General features: G+C 52.3%; 1 protein-coding gene across 1 annotated transcript in view; it reads left to right on the top strand.

The window, feature by feature from the left end:
- The window catches only part of EPHB2 (EPH receptor B2), a 186,778-nt gene that overhangs the window by 144,954 nt on the left and 17,435 nt on the right, over positions 1–24,389 (top strand). The window contains exons 5-7 of the mRNA XM_027109808.1: positions 304–639; positions 15,364–15,488; positions 23,401–23,563. Coding sequence (XP_026965609.1) covers positions 304–639; positions 15,364–15,488; positions 23,401–23,563 — 624 coding nt within the window. The remainder of the gene's footprint in view (positions 1–303; positions 640–15,363; positions 15,489–23,400; positions 23,564–24,389) is intronic.

Raw genomic sequence — 24,389 nt, 5'->3', positions numbered from 1 at the left:
AAAATTGGGTTATAAGGAAAAGGGGGAAATAGATATCGAGTGGATATAATCCCCAGCACAAAAAGACTGTCCCTAGCGAGGAACACCAAGGAGGGTGGAGTCCAGGGAGAAAGGTTTAAGCAGATGTGTGTACCAGGATGCGAGTTATATTCTAGAAGCCTGTCTGTTGAGTGGAGAGGAGAAAGGATTTGGAGGAAACCTTTTGGGAGGCCTAAGCTGGAGCCAGGGCAGTGGGCACAGAGGGATCTCTTGGGGAACGTACCCCCAGAGCCCCCACTGACCGACACCTCTCCACCTCCCCAGCCATCCCCTCCGCACCCCAGGCCGTGATCTCCAGTGTCAACGAGACCTCACTTATGCTAGAGTGGAGCCCGCCTCGGGACTCAGGAGGCCGTGAGGATCTTGTCTACAACATCATCTGCAAGAGCTGTGGCTCGGGCCGGGGCGCCTGCACCCGCTGTGGGGACAACGTACAGTACGCACCCCGCCAGCTGGGCCTGACCGAGCCTCGCATTTACATCAGTGACCTGCTGGCCCACACCCAGTACACCTTTGAGATCCAGGCCGTGAATGGCGTCACCGACCAGAGCCCCTTCTCACCGCAGTTCGCCTCTGTGAACATCACCACCAACCAGGCAGGTAAGCACTTCAAATGCAAGCGCCCGGGGCAGCTCCGTGCCATGCTGAGCCAGATGGGTATCCTGCCAGCCCTTGTTAAAGACTCCTTTACATCTGTGGAGTGGTTTCCTCTTTTCCAAGGCTGTCCGTGTGATCCAGCCACCTGGGAGAGTAAGTGTTGCCTCTTCACTGTAGTGGCATATATAATAATTGCAGCATTTGTTGAGCATGTGTTATTGAAGGTGAGAGTAAAGCTGCTGTAACAAAAGGGCCCACTGTTCGGTGGCTTAAAGAACACAGAAGTGCATTTCTCTCTCATGTAAGAGTCCAGGGGTGAGCAGTCCAGGTAAGCAGGGTAGCTCTGATCCACTTGGAGATTCAGGGACCCGGGTTCCTTCCGTTTTGTCTCACCAGCCTCCGTGCTCCTTGTCTGCTTGGTTGAAGCTGAGTTGCAGTTTTGTCTGCGCTCTAGCCTGCAGGAAGGGGAGAGACAGAAGACCCAGGGCAGCAATATGTTTTAAACAAGGTAGGCAGAAGTGGCACCCGTCGCTCCTGGGCATGGTCCACTGGAAAAAACGTGGTCACGGGACCTCACCGAGCCACAGAGGAGGTTGGGAGATGTAATCTCTCCCAGCCTAGCTCAGACCTCCATCACAGCAGAAGGTGGGGAGACAGACTTCAGTGGACACCTAGCAGTTTCCACACGTGCTTTCTCTGAACCTTCAGTCCCCTCCAGTCTAACTCCACCAAAACTCCTCTCCCCAGGCTCATCTATAATAATCCTTTCTGTGACCCTATGTAGCACCCCCATCATCTGCCCCTCTTTCCTTTACAACAAAAAAAGTTGCCAAACAATGCCGTCTCACTACCTCCCCCCATCCCCTCTTCACTCCACCATACTCAGGCTTCCGGCCCTACCTCTCCACCAAAGCCACTATCCTCAGGGTCACCTGGGACCTCCAGATGGCCAGGTCCAGGAGGCGCTTTCCAGCCTCATCCCCACCCAAGGGCCATGTGAGATTTTCAAGAACCTTCTGGTTCCTGCAGAAGACTCTGTGGTTGGCATTGTGAGTGTGCCCCCCAGTTCCTCACTCAGCAACCTTTGCCAAGCCCCTGCTGTGAAGCGTGGTCTGGACCCCATCTAAGTAGAGCCAAGGGAGGTCAGGCTCCAGGACAGAAAGTGAATGGGCTGCCCAGCTTACCTTTCTGGTGCCAGGTGGGGCCCACACAGTAAGCACTCAGGGCATCCAGAGATGGAGGTCCAGGAAGGCTTCCTGGAGGGGGCAGGATTTGACCTGCAGTTTGAAAGACTAACAGAATTTTGAAGGGAATGATAGAAATAAATGGAATTTGAGAAGGAGGAAAGGCACGCCTAAGGACCCGGAGGGGGATGGGGAGCCAGCTCTGCCTGGTTGAGGAGTGCTTTCACACGTGACCTCACTGCCACCCCCCGGCCTCCTGGAGTAGGAGGAACCTGTGTCCTCATTTCACAGACGACGCTCAGAGAAGTTGAGTCACTAAGCTAGGCAGGGTGCAAGGCAGGCATTGACTAGGTCTAACAGACTCCAGTCCTCAGCACAGTCCACAGTGCATCCAGGGAACCATGACTGTGGGTCTGAGGAGCGTGCGTGTGTGAGTGTGCATATTTGTGAGAATGTGTGGTGTGTCATCGTCTATGTCCGAGTGACCATGTGTTTGTGATTGCACGTGACTGGCCATGTGGCTTCTCACATATACGTGCATTTGTGAGCATGGGTGTGTCTGAATCTGAGGGGCTTGAGTTTGTATATCTGAAGGTGGCTCAGCCCGTCCATGTGTTTGTGTGTGGGAAGGAGTGTGGTTTTGTTTGTCAGCGTTCGTGGTGCTGCTGGGCCAAGATGGTGTGGTTACGGGCATGTGCTGCAGCACTTGCAGGCCCGTGGGTACATTTAAGCCGCCCTCAGGTTGGGGTTGGGATGGCACTGACTCAAGGAGGGCAATCTGAGAGAACTCTCCAAAGCCAGCAGCTGTTGGCAAACACACCTGGCTGTGAGTCTCTCCAGCTTGACAAAGCTCTGAGGAAGGGAAGCCAGGCTCCCAGTGGGGGTGGAGGCGAGGGAACTCTCTTCACCTGGGAGGAGCTAGAATTCCCCAGAGCCCCTGGAGTTCTTTCCCTAGCTGTGGAGGCCTCCCCTGCATCCATTTGGGAGCCCTGAGTGTCAAACTGCCTATTTAACCAGCTCAGTTTATTAGCAGCAAAGGCTTCTGGGATGGACCCCTCCTGTCTGGAGCTGGAAGTTCCCAGAGAATAGAGAGATGGGGCAGAGTGGAAGTGAGGGCTCCCAGAGAGGAGGGTGCAGGGGGAGCCCTCAGGATTAAAAGGCAGAAGCAGCAAGGAACAAGCCCCGGGTTAGGAACAGGGGACCTGAGTTTGAATCCCAGTTTTGTCATTCATTTGCTGTGTGACTTTAGTGTATTGGTCAGTTACTGCTGCAATGATGCTGCATAACAAAACCACCCCCAAACCCAGTATTTTACAATAATAATTATTTTCTCACTCACTAGTCTCTGGGTCAGCTAGGGTTTAGCTAATCGGCACCAGGTCCTCTGAAGTGGGCAGAGCTCCAGAATGTGGGCTGGATTCAGTCTGTTCCATATGTCTGCTCATTCTCCTTGGACTAGCAGCCCCCCAGGCTCATTTCTCTTGTGGTGAATGTTGTGAACACAAGTGGCCGAGCCAAGCCAGGCCACATAAACCCATGCCATTGCCTGTGGCACAGTCATCCACAGTGAACGCACCCTGCAGGGCTCTTTGGCAGAGAGTGTGGGTACGTGATCCTGTTACAATAGAGGCAGAGCTGAGATCACCCATCCAACCTATCACACTTGAGAAAAATCAGTTCCTCCCTCTGGGCCTCAATTTCCCCACCAAATTGTGCATCAGAACTGTGAGAGCTTTTTCAGAACACAGGTCCCCTGCCCCCACCCCAGACCTGCTGAATCAGAACCCCAGGAATAAGACCTGGGAATCAGCATTTTAAACAAGTGGCTCAAGTGTTTCTTAGCATCAGACAAATTTGGGAAAGTCAGGTCTAAGTGAGTCCAAGCCCCTGTAAGCCCTCAAAGCCCTGAGGCTTTCTGGGTCATAACCACCCTTTCCCCCTCCTCTTTGTTCCAAGCCCCTTAACAAGCCCCCCTCTCTCATAGATGCCCAGAGCCCAGCTGGGGGCTGTGCAGCCATACACACCCTCACCGCACTATCCCCCTCTGCCAGAGGAGGAAACAGAGGCCCAGAGAAGCGGAGTCATTTATGCGAAGTTCTGCTACTAAGTGGGCTCAACTAGGATTTAAACCCAGGACCATGAAACTCCAAGTCTACACTGTAGAACAGACACTTCCTGCCATTGAGATTTATGCCCTGGTTGGGAAGATAAGACATGGACAGAGTTTACATATTAGATGGCATAAATGAGGACCCAAGGAAGGGTCTGGGAGGTGAGGGAGATCACAGGCAGGAGAAATCATTTCCTCCTGGGAAATGGGAGAAAGGCATGCCATGGAAGACTTCCTGAAGAGGAAGCATTTGAGCTTAGCTCTGAAGAATAGAGAAGCTTCTAATAAGCAGAGATGGAATCGTGCGGAGAAGAAGGTATCCTAGGAGAGGGAAGTACAAAAGGCAGACTGGAGGGAGAGTTCTCCTTTCTCTTCCTCCAAGGCACCAAGCTTCTCTGCCACAGGGTTTTTGCAAATGCTGTTCCCACTGCTTGGAATGCTTTGCCCCTTTCCCCCTTCCTTTTTTTTTTTTTTTTTTTTTTTTTTGCGGTACATGGGCCTCTCACTGTTGTGGCCTCTCCCGTTGCGGAGCACAGGCTCCGGACGCGCAGGCCCAGCGGCCATGGCTCACGGGCCCAGCCGCTCCGCGGCATGTGGGATCCTCCTGCACCAGGGCGTGAACCCGCGTCCCCTGCATCGGCAGGCGGACTCTCAACCACTGCGCCACCAGGGAAACCCTCCCCCTTCCTTTTGACCTAGCTCATCTTCATTGACCTTCCTGACCTGGTCACATGCCCCCAGCACCATGGCCCTCAAGTTCCCGTGGCTGAGATTTTAGCTTCACGTCTTTGATCATTTCATTCCTGTCTCCCCACCACCACCATGCATTGGTTCACAGTGAGTCTCCTTTCCCTCCCTGTGGTTCTCCTGGAGCCTAGACAGGGGCACACCACAATGTACGCTTGGTGAGCAGTTGCCCAGGGGTCCAGAGAAGCATGGAGTGAGGTGGGGTGTGGAGAAGTACGATGAGGCTGGAAAACAAGACTGGGGACTTGATTTCCAGACAAATGTATTCAGTGCTTGGTTTTAACTGGACCCTAAAATTCAATATATAAATATCTAGCTCATGCCCTTATAAGGAGAAAGTATTTCTTTTGGGCAAGTGACTGGGCCTTGTTCGCTATCCCTTGGCATTCACCAGGGCCAGAGCTGTCGTCTGACTTCATAAAGCCGTCACGCTGCCTTCGAACTATACTCTGCCACTCCAGAATGCCTTTCCGTCCGTGTTCACGAGTCCTCTCAGGGCCCCCCAGAGACAGGAGGCCAGGCTGGGCTGCGTATCCCTGCTTGGAGGATAAGGAAACAGGATTGGGAGAGGTCAAGCACATGCCCGGGCTCACTCAGCTGGGAAGGGGCAGACGCAGGGTTCAGTCTGGCTGTGCAGAGTCCACGGTCCCCGACACAAACAAACAAGACAACATAGAGGTGGACGGGAGGGGGAGGGTGAGCCTCGGCAGCATCAGAGGGTCCGAGGAGAGCCTCTCTGAGAAGGTGGCGTGTGAGCTGAGATCCGAATGACAAGGCGGAGGCAGCCATGCAGACCTAGGTGCAGGCAGCATTTCAGCCACGTGGGGCTTGTGCTAGGGGCTGGCCCCAGTACTCCGGGCCTCCCTCCAGGACTGCAGCGGACACACTCTCACCCCAAGCAAGCCCTGAAGAGCTGCACCTCTGCCTGGTCCCAGGGGTGGAGGGAAGGGTCTGGGCTTTGGAATCAGGCAAACAAACCTGGCTTTGAATCAAGCCTAGCTGCTCCCCGGCACTTAGCCCCAGACAAGTCACTTAGCCTGCGTCCGATCGCATCTTCCTTATGGGCATTACCACCCCCTCTTTGCGGGTCGCTGTGAGGCTTTGAGCTCATGTTCTCAAGGTACCTCACAGGCTGCCTGGGATGGCAGGCACTCAAAAAGCAGAGATCATTCTGTATTCACTCGAATCATACAATAGCACACATTTGGCAAGTGGTTTTACTATTTTTGCCAGATACCAAGTCCTGAACGATGAATCTCCCCAACCTCAGTGGGTTCTGTTATTCTCCTATCTTACAGGTAAGGAAAGCAAGGTGTTAAGAGTTAAATGACTTGCCCACCAGGCAAGTCACTGGCAGAGCCTGAATAATTACATCACTGCATACTCAGGGCCCAGCGTTGGCTGGAGCCAAGCCTCCTGCACAGGTAGGGCAAGCTGTGTACCTAGACCTGCCACACCACAGCCTGGCTGAGCAAGTGCAGCCTTTGGGGCCACCCATACTGACTGACCAGTTAGGAAGATCCCCCGTCATCATGTCCTAGGGGGTCGTGTGGGAGAAAAAGGCATCAGTGCTGAACTTGACAAACTCCGCCCTCATCCAGCGCGCCCCTTTCCAAGCTATGTGACCAGGCTGTCTAGGGAACCTTCTCTGAGCCTCAGAGGCCTCGCCTTCAAAATGGGCATGTTTCCACCATCCCAGCTTTGCAAGATGGTTGCCAAGTTAGTCATAATGTGGACAAAGCACCGGGCACAATAGATGGCAACTAGACTTAGAAATGAAATCAGAAGGTATGTTAGTTTCCTGTTGCTACTACAACAAAATGCCACAAACTTAGCAACTTACAATGACACGAAGTTCTTACCTTACAGTTCCGTGGGTCGCAAGTCTAGTCTGGATCTCATCAGGCTAAAATCAAGTGTCAGCAGGGCTGTGTTCCCTGCTGGTGGCTCTAAGGGATGACCTGTTTCCTCGCTCACTGGGGTGTTTGCAGAATTCAACTCCACGTGTTTTTAGGATTGAGGTCTCCGATTCCTTGCCAGCTGTCAGCTGGGAGGTCCCCTAGCTCCCAGGGGCGTCTCTCCGGTCCTTGCACGAGGCCCCCCTGCATCTCAGAAGCAACAACAGGGCGTCGAGTCCCCCCTCAAGCTCCCGCTCTCTCGTCTGACTCTCATCTGGGAAGGATTCTCCTCTTTTAAGATCTCAAGTGATTAGAGCGGGTCTACCTGGATAATCCGGGATAATCTCCCATCTCAAGGGCCATAACCTTAATCACATCTGCAAAGTCTCTTTTGCCATGTAAGATAACGTATTCACAGATTCCGGGATTAGGTCGTGACATCTTTGGGGGCCGTTATTCTGCCTATCACATGCACACGTAAGTCAGAGTACATCAGCATTCATCCAGTGCAAACACCTCCTTTTATAGAGAGCAAAACTGAGGCCCAGAGAGGTTCCTGAGTGGCTGCCCAAGATGGTACAGCAGGCCCTTGGCGGAGCTGGTCTCTAACACCCTCGCCAGGTGTCAGAGTCTCTGTCCGTGACACCACTCCACATGGCTTTCTCATGGAAAAATTTCCGACTTTCCAAAGCCCTTTCTGCCAGCCATGTTCTCCTCTGATCCTTTTGCCCTCCTGTGGAGCGGGCACACAGTGGCTGGTCTCTAGAACTGGCATGATCATGTACTCACCTACTTCTCTCCCTGGGGGTGGAGAGGATCAGAGAGAGATAGGACAAGAGGGCCCCCAGTGAGGCCCATGCCTGGGGAAAGGAAGAGAGAGGGGGAGGGCGCGTCCCTCCCTGGGCTGAGGGCTCTAAATGCCTCGTCCTCTTTCATCCTCCCAAGCGTTCTGCAGGGGAGGCACTGCCCGCCCAGACTATCATCTAAGGTTGGTTCAGCTTGCCTGTAACAGGAAGAAAAATAACAGATAGCCGCTGCCACAGTAATGCTGTTTAGCAATCAACCGCAAAAGCAATGGCGTAAAAGCAAGAAGCACTTATCTAGCTCGTGAGTCTCCTGGTTGGATGGGTCTTGGCGGGGAGCATTCATATGTTTGCGCTCCAGCTACTCTGGGTTCCTCAGCAGCTCTTCTCTTTGGATTTTGTCAGGGATCTATTGCATGTTTGGGGTTGAGTGCGGTGGGCTGGTCAGGAATGGCCCTGGTGGGGACAACTGGGGCAACAGCTCCGCTCCATGTATCTCATCCTCCAGCAGGTCGGCCTGGGCGTGTTCTCGTGGCCATGGCGGGGCACCTAGACAGCTGGCAGATACATGCGAGGGCTTTTTCAAGCTTTTGCTTATATCGTATTTGCTTATATTCTATTGGCCGGAGCACGTCACACGGCCAAGCCCAGAGCCAGGGTCAGAGGCTGATTACACAAATTACAGGGCAAAGGATATAGAGACAGAGAGGCAAGTAATACAACCAGTCTACCATAGTCGCTTAGACCAAATGGAGATTTATTTTTCTTACGTGTAAAGGATGTCAGAAGACAGGAATTAGGGCCACTCCATGGACTCAGTAGGGATCCACGCCCTGAGGGGGGGGAACGAGGCACACAGAGGGAAGGCTGCTTCCCCAGGTCTCAGCGGGTGAAGAGATTGGAAGCTCCCCCAGGGCTCGCTGGGGGCAGCAGGGCCCCTGACCACCTGCTCCCGCCGCAGAGCAGGCCCTGCCTGGCCAGCCTCCCCTAACCTCTGGACCACAAGCCTCTTTTGTGCTTGCTCCCTGGGGCTCCATCTCCTGGCAGGGGTCACGGGGCGCCACTGATCCCATCCCCCTGCCGGTGTGCCCGGCTGGTAATTGAAAATACCAGAATTCCCTAAAGACCAACTTACAGGGAAACCTGACACCTCAGGGTGGGCGGCGGGCAGCAGGAGGGATGGGAGAACATCCAGCTGTTCCCTTTTCTCCGCCGTTAATCCCCCTGGATTCCAGGAGAAAGGCCAGCCCTCCTTGGCCCTCACTGGCCCGCCTTGATCATCTTCCCAGCAAATGCCTCCTCCTTGCCACACCCAGGGTTACGGGGCTTATGGGATCAGAGCCTGGGTTAGCTGCCTGTAACCCAAGCCTGCCAGCTAAGCCCGCCGAGCCCAGACCCCCATGGCTGTGGGGGACCTGCCTCCACCAACAGCTGAGCGCCCAGAGCCAGGGCAGCGGGTGGGTGGTGGGTGAGGGGAGTCAGCCAGAGCCGGACCGAGTTAGCTTTGCAGCAGCCTCTGAGGCCCACTGGTTTCAAGACCTCTGTGGTCAGCCTGCATCGGCCACAGACAATGGAGGGGAGAGGAGATGCTGGACTTTGGTGGGCCTGGGTTCAAATCCCAGCTCCACTGCTTGGTAACTTTGGGCAAGTTACCTCATACTTCAGTGCCTCCGTTTCCTCACCTATAAAATGAGCATAACAGTAATACCAGCCTCTCAGGGTTGCTGTCAATGTTAAATGAGTTAATTGACGTAAAGCATTTGGAAAAGTGCCTGGTGTAGAGCGAACAAGGAATTGCTAGGTGTTAGCTGTGGGGCCTTCTCTTTTTTATTTTTTAAGGCATCATGGGGCATCCAGAGGTTGTCCAGATGACAAGCTTGCGTTTTAGTTAAGGAACAGGTTGCCACCCCTACCGCAGTCCTTCTGTGGCTCCCCCGTGCCTTTGCGACAAAGCAACTCCTCGGCCTGGAGGTCTGGCCCCCACCTGCCTTGGCAGCCCCATCCCTGTGCCTCTCCTGAAACTACTTGTACCACTGCGTCAAGACTCTGAGTCCGTGGGCCCCGGAGGAATACTCTAGCCTGGGCAGATGAGAGGGGCAGTCTCGGGCAGAAGCTGGGCTGGGAGAAGCAGCATGGTGGGTGGAAAATATACTAGACCAGGACTCAGCTGATCTAGGCTCTAGTCCCAGGCCTACCTCTACCTGCTGTGTGACCTTGGACAAGTTACTTCCCTCCTCTGGCCCTGAATCCACTACTCCTCAAAATAGGGGCCACAGGCCAGCAGCATCGGTATCACCTGGGAGATTGTTAGAACTACAAATTCTCAGACCCCATCCTAGACCAGCTGAACCAGAATCTCTGGTGGCGGGAGTAGGGGCCCAGTAATACGAGTTTTAACAAGGTCTCCTGGTTATCTCCTTACTTCCACTCAAGTCGGAAAAGTCCAGTAATCTATAGGGACACATGCTACCACTTTCACCTCCATTATTGGGAGGTGAAATTGCAGGGAGAGATGTGGAAGGAGCAGCTTCACCCCTGCTTGGGACTGGATCACCTTGGCCAAGTTCCAAAACGGAGGCTTGGGTCCAGGAGCTCCACACCAAGTCCAAGTCTCATGGTTTCTCCACTGCCTAGTATGGTGCCCAGCCTGGAGCAGGCACTCATTGGGCTGAAACAAATATGCCTTCTCCATTAGACTGTGCCCCCTGGAAGGCAGAGACCCTGCAAGGTTCCTCTCTTGAGCCCCAGCACCCAGCATCGTGCCAACATCACAGTGACTCTGAATTGAAGTTTTTTTCCAGCTTTCTTGAGATATTATTGACATAGATCATATGCAAGTTTAAGGAGTACACTGTGATGTTTTGATACACATGTATATTGCAAAATGATTGCCTTAGTGAGGTTAGTTAACACCTCTATCCCTTCACATAATTACCTGCGTGTGTGTGTGTGTGTGTGTGTTGATAATATTTAAGATCTACTCTCTTAACTTTCCAGTATATAATACAGTATTGTTAATTATAGTCACCCTGCTGTAAATAGGTCCCCAGAACTTATTCACCTTATAGCTGGGAGTTTTTACCCTTTGACCAACATCTCATTTCCTCCAACCCCCAGCCCTGGATAGCATTCTACTCTATTGAAATATTCTTCATAATATCTCCCTCCTGATGGTGCTGGGCGTCACACTTAAACCTTTGCCTGCATTTCTCCTTTCATCCTCACAGCGTCCTTGCCAGGTAAGGGTCCCCATTGGACAGGTATAGAAACTGAGGCTCAGGGAGGTTAAGAGAACTTGGTCAAGGTCACAGTATTGGGGAGTGGAGGAGTAGGGAGTTGCATGCAGGTCTCTCTGATTCCACCTCTGGGCTCCCAGCCACTAACCTAGACTGCCCTTCTGGGGGCTGGATTGGAATTTCCTTAGCTGAGCATTCTACAGTTCTCAGCAGGAAGCACTAGGTAAATGCACGTAGTAGCGGCGTAATGAGAATACTCCTCACCTATCCCTACGGGCTCAGTGCATGTCTGATGCTCCACAGACATGCAGTGGCAGCACGCGCCCCCCACGACATACATACCCCTCCCACCTTGGTGAGAGATCCCAGCATTCCAAGGAGCCCTGAAGATGACCTCATCCAGCCCCTCACACCAGAATTATCCTCAGACCCTTGGAGGCAGGGTCAGGGCATATCCCTCCTCGAATCCCTAGTGGCTGAGTTTAAAGCATCCTCACTGATTTTCCAGTGCATGTGAATGTGCGCACATGAGCGCACGCGCGTGCACACACACGCATACACACACACCCTGAGTGGTCACACTGCCCTGTGTTTTATCTGAGAGGGGCTGAGAAGCTTAGGGGAGGCCTGGGGGCGGGGTGCTTCCTGGGCCAGCAGGAAGGGTAAGCCCCCAGCCAGGATCCCCCAGATTAGCCCAGATCTGGGAAACTCCAAAAGGGACCAATTTTGTTGTTTTCAACGGGGAGCTGACTACGACAGGCTGGAGAGAGGGACAGACAGCCCGGGCCTCACAGAGGAGCCAGGGCCGCCAGCAGTCCAGGAGAACAAGCTCTACACAATGGTGGCGCCAGAGGGAGGGGTGGGGCTGGGACTGGAGACAGGCTCAAGGAGGGAGGGGACAGAGAGTAGGACCAGCTCTGAGGGACAACAGGGAAAAGAGCTGGGGCAGGATAGTTCAGCTTCAGGCATAGCTCAGCTCCTCACTAGCTGTGTGACCTTGGGGAAGTCACCACACCTCTCTGAGCCTCAGTTTCCTCTTCTGCAAATTGCAGCTATTTACCCCCATCCCACACTGTTGTTGAGAGGATCAAACAAAATGACGCAGGTCAGCTGCTCAGTGCACAGTGGCCAGTGCCTAGTGATACCCGTGAACACTCACAGCACTGACCACGTGCCAGGCACCGCACTGAGCACCTGAAACGCTTTCATTCATCTGTCCTCACAACAGCCCCCAAGGCACGTTACCATTAGGCTCACTTTACAGATGAGGAAACCAAGACACCGAGAGCTCTGACCACTCCTCCACAGGGATCTAGCAATTTCCTCATTAATTTATGGTGAACGTTTACTTGGAACTGGGCTGACCGCGTGGTAACCAGGGCTGCGCTGGTAGAGAGCCTGAGCCACCAGGTTCAAGGGCTAGCCCTCCACTGCCTTGCCGCATGAGCCTTGAGCAGGTCACTGAACAGCTCCAAGCCTCAGTGTCTCCATCTATAAACTGGGGATGTTAATAGCCCTCAGCTCAGAGGGCAGTTGTGAGAATTCTGTGTTACACCTGTGTTAATAGGTGTTGAGTACCTGGAACAGGGCTTGGCACAGAATAAGAGCTCAGTAAGTGTTAGGTCAGTGGCTTTTTCCTTGTTATTATTATACACATACACACAACCCTGAAAGCTCTTCAAGTGACTTCATGAAGCATGAGAATATGTTGCTTTGTCCAGCCACTTACTATCTATGTAGCTTCAGGCAAGTCCCTTTACTGTGATTCTCACTTTCTCCATCTGCAAAATGGGCTGAAGGAGGTCTGCTTCACAGGTTGTTGTGAGGATTAAATGGGTGCATGTGTATTGAGGACATAGCCCAGTATTAGTAGGTGCTCAATAGGCAGTGGTTGGTGGGGCCCCTCCTTTGGATTGGGTCTTCTTGATACTGTGGCAGGGAACAAGGAAGACAGAGTCTCCTTGTTTGACTAAGGAGGAAACTGCTGGGAGCCGGGTCCCTGATCTTCCCAGGAGGCCCACTGCCCCTGGCAGGGCAAGGAGCCAAACTGAGGGATAGGCAGCCCTCCCTGGGGGGGGGGCGGTGGGGGGGCGTGGCAGAAAGAACAGAGGCTCTTCAGGGACACCTAGGCCAGGGTCCAAGTCCTTCTTCTGGGTGCTGCCACCCCATCTGGGGTGTCTTGGGCCAATTTTCCACAGCTCCTTGGGGTGCTGGAGGGAAGCCTAGACCCTTTCGGCCCACGCTGGCCCCTGGGCTGATCCAACTCCAGGACAAGGGCTAACCAGGAAGGCCAGGCAGGGAACATTTGAGCTGCAAGATCACAGGGATCTTCCAGCTGTGCCCATGGTGCAGAGGAGGAACCAGGTCCAGAGAGGGGGGTCACTTGCCCGAGGTGGCCCGGGCAATTAGTAGCAGGACAGAGAGCAGGGCCTGGGTCTTCTGACCAATAGACAGCTCCTTCCACGCTGGGGACAAAGGAACAGAGACAGAGCAGGAAACAGATGAGGATCTCTAAGCACTAATCCTCCAGGATCCCCTACCGGTCCCTGATCCATGCTCATGTCAGTGTGGTCAGAGCCCCTAGAAAGCAGGATTTGGGTGGGAGGAGAAGGGTCAGCCTCAGCCTCCTTCAGGAATCACCGTGATGGTCAAGACAGGGCATCCGTTTGTCACGGACCTGCCCAGGAGCCAGGAGAGACTGCAGGAGGTGCCCCTCTCACCCTGGTGAGTCCTCAGCCCCTCCTGGGACCAGTCACACAATAGGGAAGGACCGGGTCAGGACTCATGGACAAACTCTTCTCTGGAGAGTGGCAGACCTGGGTTCCAATGCCAGCTCCCCCACTGACAGGCTGTGTCATCTCAGGAAGCCTTGTGCTGCTCTGAGCTTCGGGGTCTGCACCTGTCGGTGGGGCTAATACTGCCCCCTCACTGACAGTCAGCTCAGGACACACACGTGTGAAGGGCCCAGGGCCATGGCTAGTACGTTGTGGGTGCTTTGTGCTTTGTGCAGGCAAAAAGCACAGGCATGGGTGCTCTGTGAAAGAAGGAATCAAGGAAGGGGCAGCAAGCTTGAACTCACTGTGACCTTGGGCAGCTCACAACCCCCTCTGGACCTCAGTTTCCACACCTGTAAAATGAGGGGATAGGACTAAATTATTTCTAAGGGTCATTCTAGCACTAAACACAGCCTCCCCTGACATTTTTTTTTTTTTTTTTTTTTAATTTTTGGCTGTGTTGGGTCTTCGTTGCTGCGTGCGGGCTTTCTCTAGTTGCGGTGAGCGGGCGCTACTCTTCAACGCGGTGTGCAGGCTTCTCATTGCAGTGGCTTCTCTTGTCGCACAGCACGAGCTCTAGGCACACGGGCTTCAGTAGTTGTGGCGCACGGGCTTCAGTAGTTGTGGCATGTGGGCTCAGTAGCTGTGGCTCACAGGCTCTAGAGCACAGGGTCGGTAGTTGTGGCGCATGGGCTTAGTTGCTCCTCGGCACGTGGGATCTTCCCAGACCAGGGCTCGAACCCGTGTCCCTTACATTGGCAGGTGGATTCTTAACCACTGCGCCACCAGGGAAGTCCCTCCTCTGACATCTTGTCTCCTACACCTAACCACCCTCCATGAGGGCACTAGCAACGCTGCTGGGAGGGATGGGTGAAATTCCGTAACATGCAATTAACCATTTTAACGTGTACAGTTCCGTGGCATTTCGTACATTCACAGTGTTGGGCAATTACCACCTCTATCCAGTGCCAAATCATTTTCATCACCCCAAGGAAAACCCCGTACCCAGCATTCCCCATGCTCCCTCCTCCAGCCCCTGGCAACCACCAATCTGCTTACTGTCTCTATCACCTTACCTATTCTGAATATTTCATATAAATGGGACCAGACCATATGTGACCATACCGTTTGCATCTGCCTTTCACTTAGCATGTATTTGAGCTTTATCCTCATTGTAGTGTACTTCATGTGTACTTCATTCTCTTTTATGCCTAAATAATATTCTGTTATATATGTATACCACAATTTGTTTATCCATTCATCTGTTGATAGACATTTGGGTTGTTCCCACCTTTTAGCTGTTGTGAATAGTACTGCTATAAATATTCATACACAAATATTTGCTTGAGTACCTGTTTTCAGTTCTTTGGGGTATATGATTAGGGGTGGAATGGCTGGATCATATGGTAATTCTATGTTTCACTTTTTAAGGAACCACCAAACTGTCTTCCATGGTAGCTATGGATTTATTTTTATATATTTATTTTTCGCAGTCCTTTTTATTCACTGCAGTATCCCTGCACCTAGGAGGCACTCAGTGCACATTTGTTGAAGGAATGAATGAATCTCCCACCGTCTCTGCTTCCCTGTCCCAGAGCCCCGTCCCCTTGTCTAGGGTCTGTATGTCCCCTGCTTCAGTAGACTGTAACCTCCAAGAGAGAATGAATTAACATTTCGTCCAACCCACTTGGGGCCGGACCAGAGAAGGGGCCCAATGCATCTGTCTTGAGTTGATGTGGCTGAGCTTCCCCAGGGATGGCTGGAGCTGTCGGTGTCTGTAATCTGAAGGTGCCTCATGAGAGCAGCACCTGTGGCCCTGCACCCTGTCGGCTCCCCAGGCTGGCTGTGTGGCCTAAGCCAGACGCCTTCCCCTCTGTGGTCCCACAGCTCTCTGTCTGGGCACCTTTGAGGCTGGGCCAGAAACTGCACCCTCTCATGCCCACCCCTGACACCTGACCTCTGACCTGTCTTCCAGCTCCATCGGCCGTGTCCATCATGCACCAGGTGAGCCGCACCGTGGACAGCATTACCCTGTCGTGGTCCCAGCCCGACCAGCCCAATGGCGTCATCCTGGATTACGAGCTGCAGTACTATGAGAAGGTACCTGTGCTCCTGGGCGCTCTCCCCACTCCCACCTCCCGCAGGGCCCCCTTCCAGGCTGGTGCTGGGGTTCTGCCATCCCGCAAGACTAGGCAGTCTGGTGAAGCAGAAAGAGCACTGGCCTCAGCTCCACTCCTGCCCAGCTGTGAGACCTCAGGCAGTTGCCTTGACCTCTCTGAGTCCTGCTTTTCTGGTCTAGGGGATCAGGCCACAATCTCAGTGAAATGCAGTGGTCACAGCCCTTTCCCCACCAAGACCCCTTTCATCTTGACTTTGATGGGCCTGATGTTCTGAAAAAACTGGTTTTCCCAAAAGCAGCATTTCTTAAGTAATAATTAGTCATTTACCCATTCTGAAGCAGAGATTTGAAACTGCTCAAGAGAGCTTCTGACAGGGTGAGAGGGTGGAGCTTCCTCCCCATGTTGCTCTGATTCCAGCTAAAACACTTGTTTTTGTTTGCCTGAGTGCCCTTTGTATGTATGGGGAGAGAGTGATTTCTCTTTGAGCTTTTAAATCAGACCTTTATTACTCCCTCAGGGACCTAGGGTTGGAAGCCACTGGTGTAGAAGAAGGAGCATTGGACGAGGAATGAGAAGCTGTAGGTTCAAATCCCAGCTCCATCCATAACCAGCTGTGTGACCTTGGGCGGGCATCTTTCTCTCTCTGAGCCTCAGTTTCCCCCTGTGTCAAATACAAATGAGACCACCTCTCTCGTGTGGCGGCTGTGAAGTTTAGGGAGAAAAGGCAGGTGTAGTGCCCAGCATTGCCTGGCCCTCAGCAGAGACAAGTGTGCCTTCCCTTCCTCCCTCTTCTGCGCTGCCTGCTTCTCGGTGGGCAAGAGCTACATGATGTAAGGCCAGGTGAGCTCAGCACATCTGAATGTGGGGTCTGCACAGTACAGAGTCAGCAGAGACAGAGCAGCTGGACATCAGAGGCCCAGAAAACTCTCTCTTTGGGATGATGACGTTTTTAACTGCTCCCCGAGGCACCCAATAGCCACAGAGACTGTCCCTGGGAAAGGGATCACTGGGCTCCCATTTAGACTAGGTTGTAAATGACTACAGGAAGTACATTAGTTGAGGGTAAGCCCACTGGGAAATAGAAAAGGATGGAAAAGCTTTCCCTAACGACCAAGAGGAAGAGAGGGGGAGTCATTTGCAGCCAGCCCTGCTGGGGCCCGCGTTCTGAGGCCCAGCCCAGCCCTCCCACTCTATTAACCCCTGGGTCGGCCAAACTCTGGTGAGTCTCAGAGGTTCAGCAAACACCTGTCCAGCCTCACCCGGCTGGTTTGTGATTGCGTCCTTGCTCATCCCCTCGTCTAAGCAGTGCACTCCGAGAGACCGGGAACCACATCTGTCCAGTACACCACCTGCTCCCAGCGCCCTGGGCCTGGCACCAAGGAGACACTTGCTAAGCATTGGCTGAATAAATGAGTGAGTGGATCCCTTCCCGTGGCCTCGGTAGAGAGGCCTTACCTCTGCTGTGTCCCTCGCCTGGCACACAGTAGGTGCTTGAGGTGTTGTTGGACAGCCTGAGCTGGGATGAGGTGAGGGAAGCAACTCCACCCTCGCTGGGCCCTGGAGAGCCTTAAAGTAGCTGGGCACCCAGGGTAGCTGGACCAGCTGCTCCCAGGCCCAGGAAGCCCCAGCCTTTGCAGAGCATTTCCACCCCCTCTGGCAGGGACAGTTTAGCAGCTCAGAATTAAAAAAAAAAAAAAAAAAAACTAATTAAGAAGCTTTATGATTAAATGAAACTGAAAGCATTTGTCCCCAAAGATTGGAACGGAAATGAGAAATCCCGGCGCGGGTCCTGCCTACGACCCATTTCCTACCGAGAAGGGAGGGGCTGGGGAGGCTGTCGGAGGTGTGAACCAGGAGGCAGCACTGTCCTACTTTCCGCCGCTACCTGGGCATCCCTAGGCCCCTGCCAGGGGTGGCAGGACCAGCAGGCCCTGCAGCAGCCATAGTTATCACCTGCTCACATTTCCTGAGTGCCCACTATGGGCTGAGCACATCACCTCTGTTACCTCATTCATCCTCGCAGCAGTGCTATTCGTCTCACTGGACAGGAGGGGAAACTGAGGCACAGGGAAGTTGTGTAACTTGTCCAAGAGCACCCAGCTGCTAAGTGGAAGACTTCACCTGGCCCTCCTGCCTCCCAGTTTTCTCCCAGGGATATTCTGGGATGACTGTTAAGAGGTGGACAGGAACAGGCCCTGATGGAGAATTGTAGGCACAAATGGCAAGAGAGGGGCAGACATGAGGTACAGCTCTGATGAGACGTGGCCTTACTTCTGTCAACCCCTCCTCCCAGGGCCTGGGTGCAGAAAGAGACAGCTTGGCTCTGCAAGTGGGCAGATGGACTCTGGTTTGTTCAACATTCACTGTCACCAGCTTTGGGCTGGGCTGCTGGATGCCAGGAATACTCAGAGTAACCAGACATGCCTGAAGGCCTCAGGGATTTCACAGTCCAAGGGAAAAGACAGGTTCAGACACAAATAGCCTTTAGACAAGATGTGCTACAGGCCACAGAAGGGCCAGCAAAGGTTTCATGGGGCCACCATAATCCTGGCATGGATGAGAGGAAATCTTCATTTAGGTTACATTTGAGCCGAGCCTTGAAAGATGCTAGGAGTTAACCAGACAGACAAGTGATGAGAGCAGGGTCATTCCAGATGGCAAGAACAGCATGTGCAAAGGCCCTGGGGCAGGAGTGTGCTAGCTGCATTCAGGGAACAAAGAAGGCGAGAGTGGCAGGAACGACCAGAACAAGGGAGGGATTGGTAGGGGAGGAGTTTGGGGAGGGAGGCGGGGTGGGGTTGTGGTGGGACTTCCAGGCCGTTAGAGTCTGGATTCAATTTAATGGAGTATGATAGGAAGCCATCAGGAGATTCTGGAAGGATGTGATCTGACTCCTATTACTTTTAAGATTCCTACTATTTGCCATGTGGAGAATAGACTGCAAGGGGGTCCCAGGGACACGGTAGACCCAGCACAGGGCTCTTATGGGACGCCAAGAGAGAAATGATGGTGACATGGAGTTGGAGGGCTGGCAGCAGAGATGGTGAGAAGCTGACAAATTCAGACAATATTTTGGAACTCAGGGGACCAGGGAGATGTGAAAGATGACTCCCAGTGGATGGTGGTGCCTTTTCCCGGGGGCACATGTGGGTTTGTGATTTGCAGAGGTAGGTGCAGTGCTTGCCAGGGGTAGGGAGATGGTAGCCAGGAACAGACAAGAGAGGGTGCGGAGGAAACACAGAAGTGGAAGGATAGGATCCAGGAGAAAGGCAGGATTTAAGGAGAGAAAGAAAAAGTTGTTGATGAAAGTGTCGGGGAAGACACCAGCAGAGGGTGAGCAGGAGAGCCAGACGTGGCTTCTATCCCTGATCTCTGACATCCCAGCCACCACCTCTACTTTTCTGAGTCAGCCCCACCCTTGGGGAGGCAGAGCCGGGCTGCTCGTGGTGAGATTTGTTTCCGGTAAGTCCACAGCCAGCTCTTACCCAACACTCCAGCATCCTCCTGGTGCCTGCAGTTGATTTCCTTAATGAATGCTCCAGACCCTCCCAGGTAGGGAGATTAGGAACTGAGCCCTGCAGTCCCCTGTGGGCCCCACCCCCCATCATGCTTCCCACTCCTCCTTTCCTTCTTTAGACAGGGCTCTTTTGGAGCAGACTCTCCGTTTGGCCTTTCCCCAGCTCCGCTGGGATTTCCCAGCCTGCCTGGAGCCCGGAGCTGACAACCACGTTGCTGGAAGGTTTCTGGATGCCGTTGACGAATGGTGTTAGCCAGACCATGGTTGGCCGTTTCCATTGGTTCTGGCATCCCAGGGGAGGTGGCCTCCTTTGGCAGCTGCCCTGAAGCACACAGGTTCACGCTCCCTTTGGCTCCCCAAGAGCTCAAGAAGAGTCATTTGTGAGGCAGATGGGCCCTCGTAGGCCACATCGATTTATGTGTTTATTCAACAGAAACTTCTACTTGGCAGAAGTGTAGGGAAAGGATATTCCAGACAGAAGAGACAATGGTTGGGGGAGAAAGGAGTGAACTATGAAAGTCCAGGCTGCATTCAGGTTGTTGCCCAGTGTACATGGAGTTGTATCTACACGGAGAGGTTTGTCACTCATTCATTCACTTTTGCAGTCACTCATTCATTTAATGACCGTTGGTGAAGGCCTACTCTATCACGTGTTGATGATAACAGTGACGGTGGTAGCCTACATTTACTAAGTTTTTAGGTGTCCTAGAGACTATGGTAAAAGCTTTCCCCTTGGGCTTCCCTGGTGGCGCAGTGCTTGAGAGTCTGCCTGCCGATGCAGGGGATGCGGGTTCGTGCCCCGGTCCGGGAAGATCCCACATGCCGCGGAGCGGCTGGGCCCGTGAGCCATGGCCGCTGAGCCTGCGCATCCGGAGCCTGTGCTCCGCAGCGGGAGAGGCCACAGCAGTGAGAGGCCCGCGTACCGCAAAAAAAAAAAAAAGAAGCTTTCCCCTTTTTTTCCTATTAAATCTCCACAATCACCCTGTATGGTACATAGTGGTGTTATACCACTTTAGCGATGAGAGCACCGAGGCTGAGAGGGCTTAAGAAATGCAGCCAGTGCCTCATTGGTCCATTGGGTAAGGATCTAAACTGAGCACTAGTGGATTTCGTACTAAATTTCTTCCCATAATCTGTTGGTGCTTAACCTTTATGCAGATAATGGGACTTCAAAGAGAGGGGAGAGGGAAGAGAATTGATGGCTCTTGAGCACCTCCAATGTGCCAGGCACTACCTGATCAAATTTTATCTTCACAACAACCCTGAAAAGTTGGCATTTATTGCTCCATTTTCCGGAACAGAAAACGGGCTCAGGGAAGTGAAGGGTCTTTCCCAAGGTCACAGTGCAAAGAAGTGGAAGAACTGGCCTTTGAAATGACTTTCAATCCCATGCTCAGTCCTGTGCCTAGCTTTAGAGAAGGGATCCACTCAGGTTAGTGCCTAAATTTCCCGAGGCACCTATGCCACCAACAGTTTCCTCCCATCTCCTCATTACATTCAGAAACTTTCAACTTCCAGCCTCTAAGCGGGCAGCCACCGTCTGCAGAATCCAATCCCCCTTTTCAAGCCTGAGCCCATCCCGTGCTGGACAGCGGCACCTAGTGGCCAACTATGGGATTGCATCCCAGGTTCATAGAATGAATAGTTTAACATTCACTCATTCATTCATTATGTCAGTAGTTAGTGAGCACATACTACGTGCCCAGCCTGGGGGTACCAGAGATGAACCAGACAAGGTCCCTGCCCCAGGGAACCCACAGGCTTAGAGAAGACACATTTATATCAGAACAGTGGGTGGGAGAGGAGACAATGGACCTGCAGTCTCTGGCTGGGACATCTGGGAAGTCTCCCCAGCCGAGGCGATACTTGTGCTGAGTCTTGAATGATAAGTAGGGAACTGCCAGGCAAATGAGTAAAGAGTATTTCAGACAGGGGCAACAGCACTTGCAAAGGCTCAGAGTGTCCAGGGAAGGTCGGATTGCCAAATAAAATGTAGGACACCAGGTTATATTTGAATTTTTTAAAATATATTTTTAGTATAAGTATGTCTCAAAGAGTGCACGGGACATACTTATACTAAAAAATTATTCATTGTTGAGCAGAAATTCAGATTTAGCTGAGCATTCTGTTTTGTTTTGTTTTTTCTAAATCTGGCAGTCCTACTAGGGAAAGGGGAAGTAGTTGCATATAGCTGGAGCCTGGAGGACCCTGGGGATGTGGCAGGAGAGACTGGCAAAAGGCAAGTCATGGAGAGTCTGGAATGCCAGGCTAAGGAGTACAGCCTTCGCCCTGTGGCCGTTGGCAAAGGACTTTGCATGCAGGCCCCTGTGCTTGGTACAGGGGAACGAAACACAGCCCCTTCCCTCCGGAGTTTACAGTCAAGGGAGTGAGATGAGCATGGGCCTAAGGTGACGGGACATAGCCGAAACCAGACAGCAAGTACTCCAGGGCTCAGAGGAGGGGAGGCACATCTGGTGAGGAAGTCAAGGAGGCTTCCTGGAGGAGTAGGCAGGTGATCTGGCTCAGGAGAAGAGACTGCCTATCCGCTACTGCCCCCACATCCCAATCTCTTTCTCACCTCCTTGCCTTTGCACCTGCTGCTCCTTCCCAGCAACGCCCTCCCGCTTCTTTGCCTGCGTGACTTCTATTTGTTCTTTAAGATTCCGTTCCAGTTGCCCCCAGTCTCCAGGGAGATTTCCTTGACATCATCTGATATCCCCCAGCCAGGCCAGGTCACATGCCCCTGGGCTCACTGCGCTTACCCTACCCGTGTAAGCATTTCATACATATTAATTCATTTCATTCTCTGAACGCTTTGAGGTAGCTATTATTATTATTATCCCCATTTTACAGGTGAGGAAAAGGAGGCAGAGAGAAGTTAAGGAACTTGCCCAAGGTCACAAAGGTAGTAAATAATAGAGTCAGGATTTGAACCGAGAAAGTCTGGCTCCAGTTCCCTTTAACCTATACACTATAATAACATTGTAATTACATTATTACAGTGTAGTTGTGTAATTACATAATAGGATTGTAGTTACAATTATTATCTGTAATAACATTGCTCACACTGAATTTAATTGTTTCATGAGAGTTTTCAAGGGCTCTGCGTACCCGGCCACGTACAGGATTAACATGTACAATCAGGTGTGCATTTTTCTACATAAGGGTTCATAGCTTTTCATCGGTTTCTCAAAGGGGTTCATGATCCTCAAAGGGTTAAGACCTCCCCACCATTTGCTTTGCTGAACTGAGCTCCCCAAGGAGGCCAGGGTCTCTGCTTTACCTCCTGTGAGTCCCTAGTGCCCAACCCAGGGCCTAGTGCAAAGAGGGTATTTGGGGAGGGTTTGCTGGGTAGCTGACAGACACCTGAACAAGCATCATGTAGGCTGGTAAACATCTGCATCAACTCAAGCACTTTTCCACTCCCACTGCAGCAGCTGGATCTTTGTCCTGTCCCAGACACCTCAGGTCACCCTGGACAGTGATCAGGTCAGAATTGGCATTCTCCTCTCTCAAAGGAGGGAACATCAGGTCCTGGGTATCCAAAGGCATGGGTATTAGAGGCAGCTTCATGCAGGAGACTTAGTTTGAGTCCCAAAGCAGCCACCAACTGATGTATGTGACCTTGAGCATCATTTTCCCTTTCTGGGCCTTAATTCCTGCCTCACTCAAATGTGCTGAGGCTGAAAGGGGGTCCGTCCACTTAATCCGTAGAGGCATGAGGCAGGAAGAGGGACGCAGAAGTGAATAAGTTGGGCCCTCTCCCTGCTGTCTCTAAGAACCCACAGTCTAGTCTTCAGGGTCTGCATACAGTGGCCACTCAGCATATGTGTATTAGTCAGCTGTTATTGAGATGATGCTGCAGAACAAACAATTCCAACAATCCAGTGGCTTACAACAAGTGGCTATTTTTCTTGCTCATAGGTTTTTGTCTGTGGGTCAACTGAGGTGGTGCTGTTTCAGCCTAGGAGTTAGGTCAAGGTCTTCTTCACAAGTTTCTCCTTCTGGAACCAGCTGTTACCCAGGTTAAGCCTCACCATGGCAGATGGCAGAAGCATAAGAGACCAGGTCAAATCAACAAACACATGTAAAGCCTCTACTTGCATTACGTCCTTTAGAATATTCCAACAGCCAAACCAAGTCACATGAACAAATTCAGCATCCGTGAGGCAAAGAAATATGCTCTGCCTTCTTTTGTGGGAAGTGTTGCAAATCATACGCAAAAGGTTTGGGTATGTGATTCTGTTACAGGAAAGGAGTGAAGAATTTGGAACCACAGATGTTTGTCCAGTAGCCAGACCTGCCCCAAGTGGCAGGAGTGGATGGTGGACTCTGGGCTACAACCTCACTAACTGTTTTCTCTGTTCCTCGGCAGGAGCTGAGTGAGTACAACGCCACAGCCATAAAAAGCCCCACCAACACGGTCACTGTGCAGGGCCTCAAAGCCGGCGCCATCTATGTCTTCCAGGTGCGGGCACGCACCGTGGCGGGTTACGGGCGCTACAGTGGCAAGATGTACTTCCAGACCATGACAGAAGGTAAGCAGGGTGCAGAGGGCAGGTGGAGGGTGTTGACTCTACAAACAGAACAAGGACCACCTCCTACAAAGTGCCTTTGTGCAAATTAGAAAAGGCACCCCCTCTTCTAGATGTCAATTCTTCCTCCCTCCCGGGTGAGAACCTTTGTGCACTGTACAAACTGCACAGCCACATATAGAGGACTGTTTCTGTGGCCCGGAAAAGATATGAGCTCCTCCGTTACCATCATGTCCTTTCCCAGGACCGTTGGGAGCTCAGCCCCAATTTGCAAAGCCACTCTGAGCAAGCCAGTTCCATTCCCTGGGCCAGTTTCTTCTCATTGATGAAGTGAAAGTATCATATTCCATCTGAGAGAGCAAACATTTTATCCATACATTGCTCCAGTGACTTGTGGTTGGTTTGAGAAGAATTCTGAAGTCACATCTGAGCTCAGCAGGAAGAAGTGCAGGGATGGATTAGTAATGTCTTCCCTGGGCAAGAGAATGGAAGGTTGTAGCCCGTGTGCTTTGTGTCTCCAAGTTTGGGACCACATGGTCTCTAAGCACCCTTCCTGCTCTAATAATCTTTGAGAAGCAGCACAGTTATAGAATGCAGACTCTAATGCCTGACAGTGCTAATTCAGCTCTAGCTGTGTGTCCTGAGTAACTCACCTTACCACTCGGAGCCTCAATTTTCTGATCTATAAATGGGGATGATAACAACTAACTCATTATCATCATCATCATCAAACTAGGCTCAGGATGGGGGATAAAGGTACAGGCCGTAGCACAGGGTTGGCACTACATCTCACGTACTTAGTGCTCACCAGATAGTAGTTAAGGTCATA

The sequence above is a fragment of the Aethalodelphis obliquidens genome, unplaced genomic scaffold (genome assembly GCF_003676395.1).
Source record: "Aethalodelphis obliquidens isolate GAN/ISIS:26980383/991018 unplaced genomic scaffold, ASM367639v1 scaffold9, whole genome shotgun sequence".
Classification (NCBI taxonomy): domain Eukaryota; kingdom Metazoa; phylum Chordata; class Mammalia; order Artiodactyla; family Delphinidae; genus Aethalodelphis; species Aethalodelphis obliquidens.
Note: the sequence above shows the minus strand (reverse complement) of the source record. Positions and strands in the feature narration are given on the sequence as shown.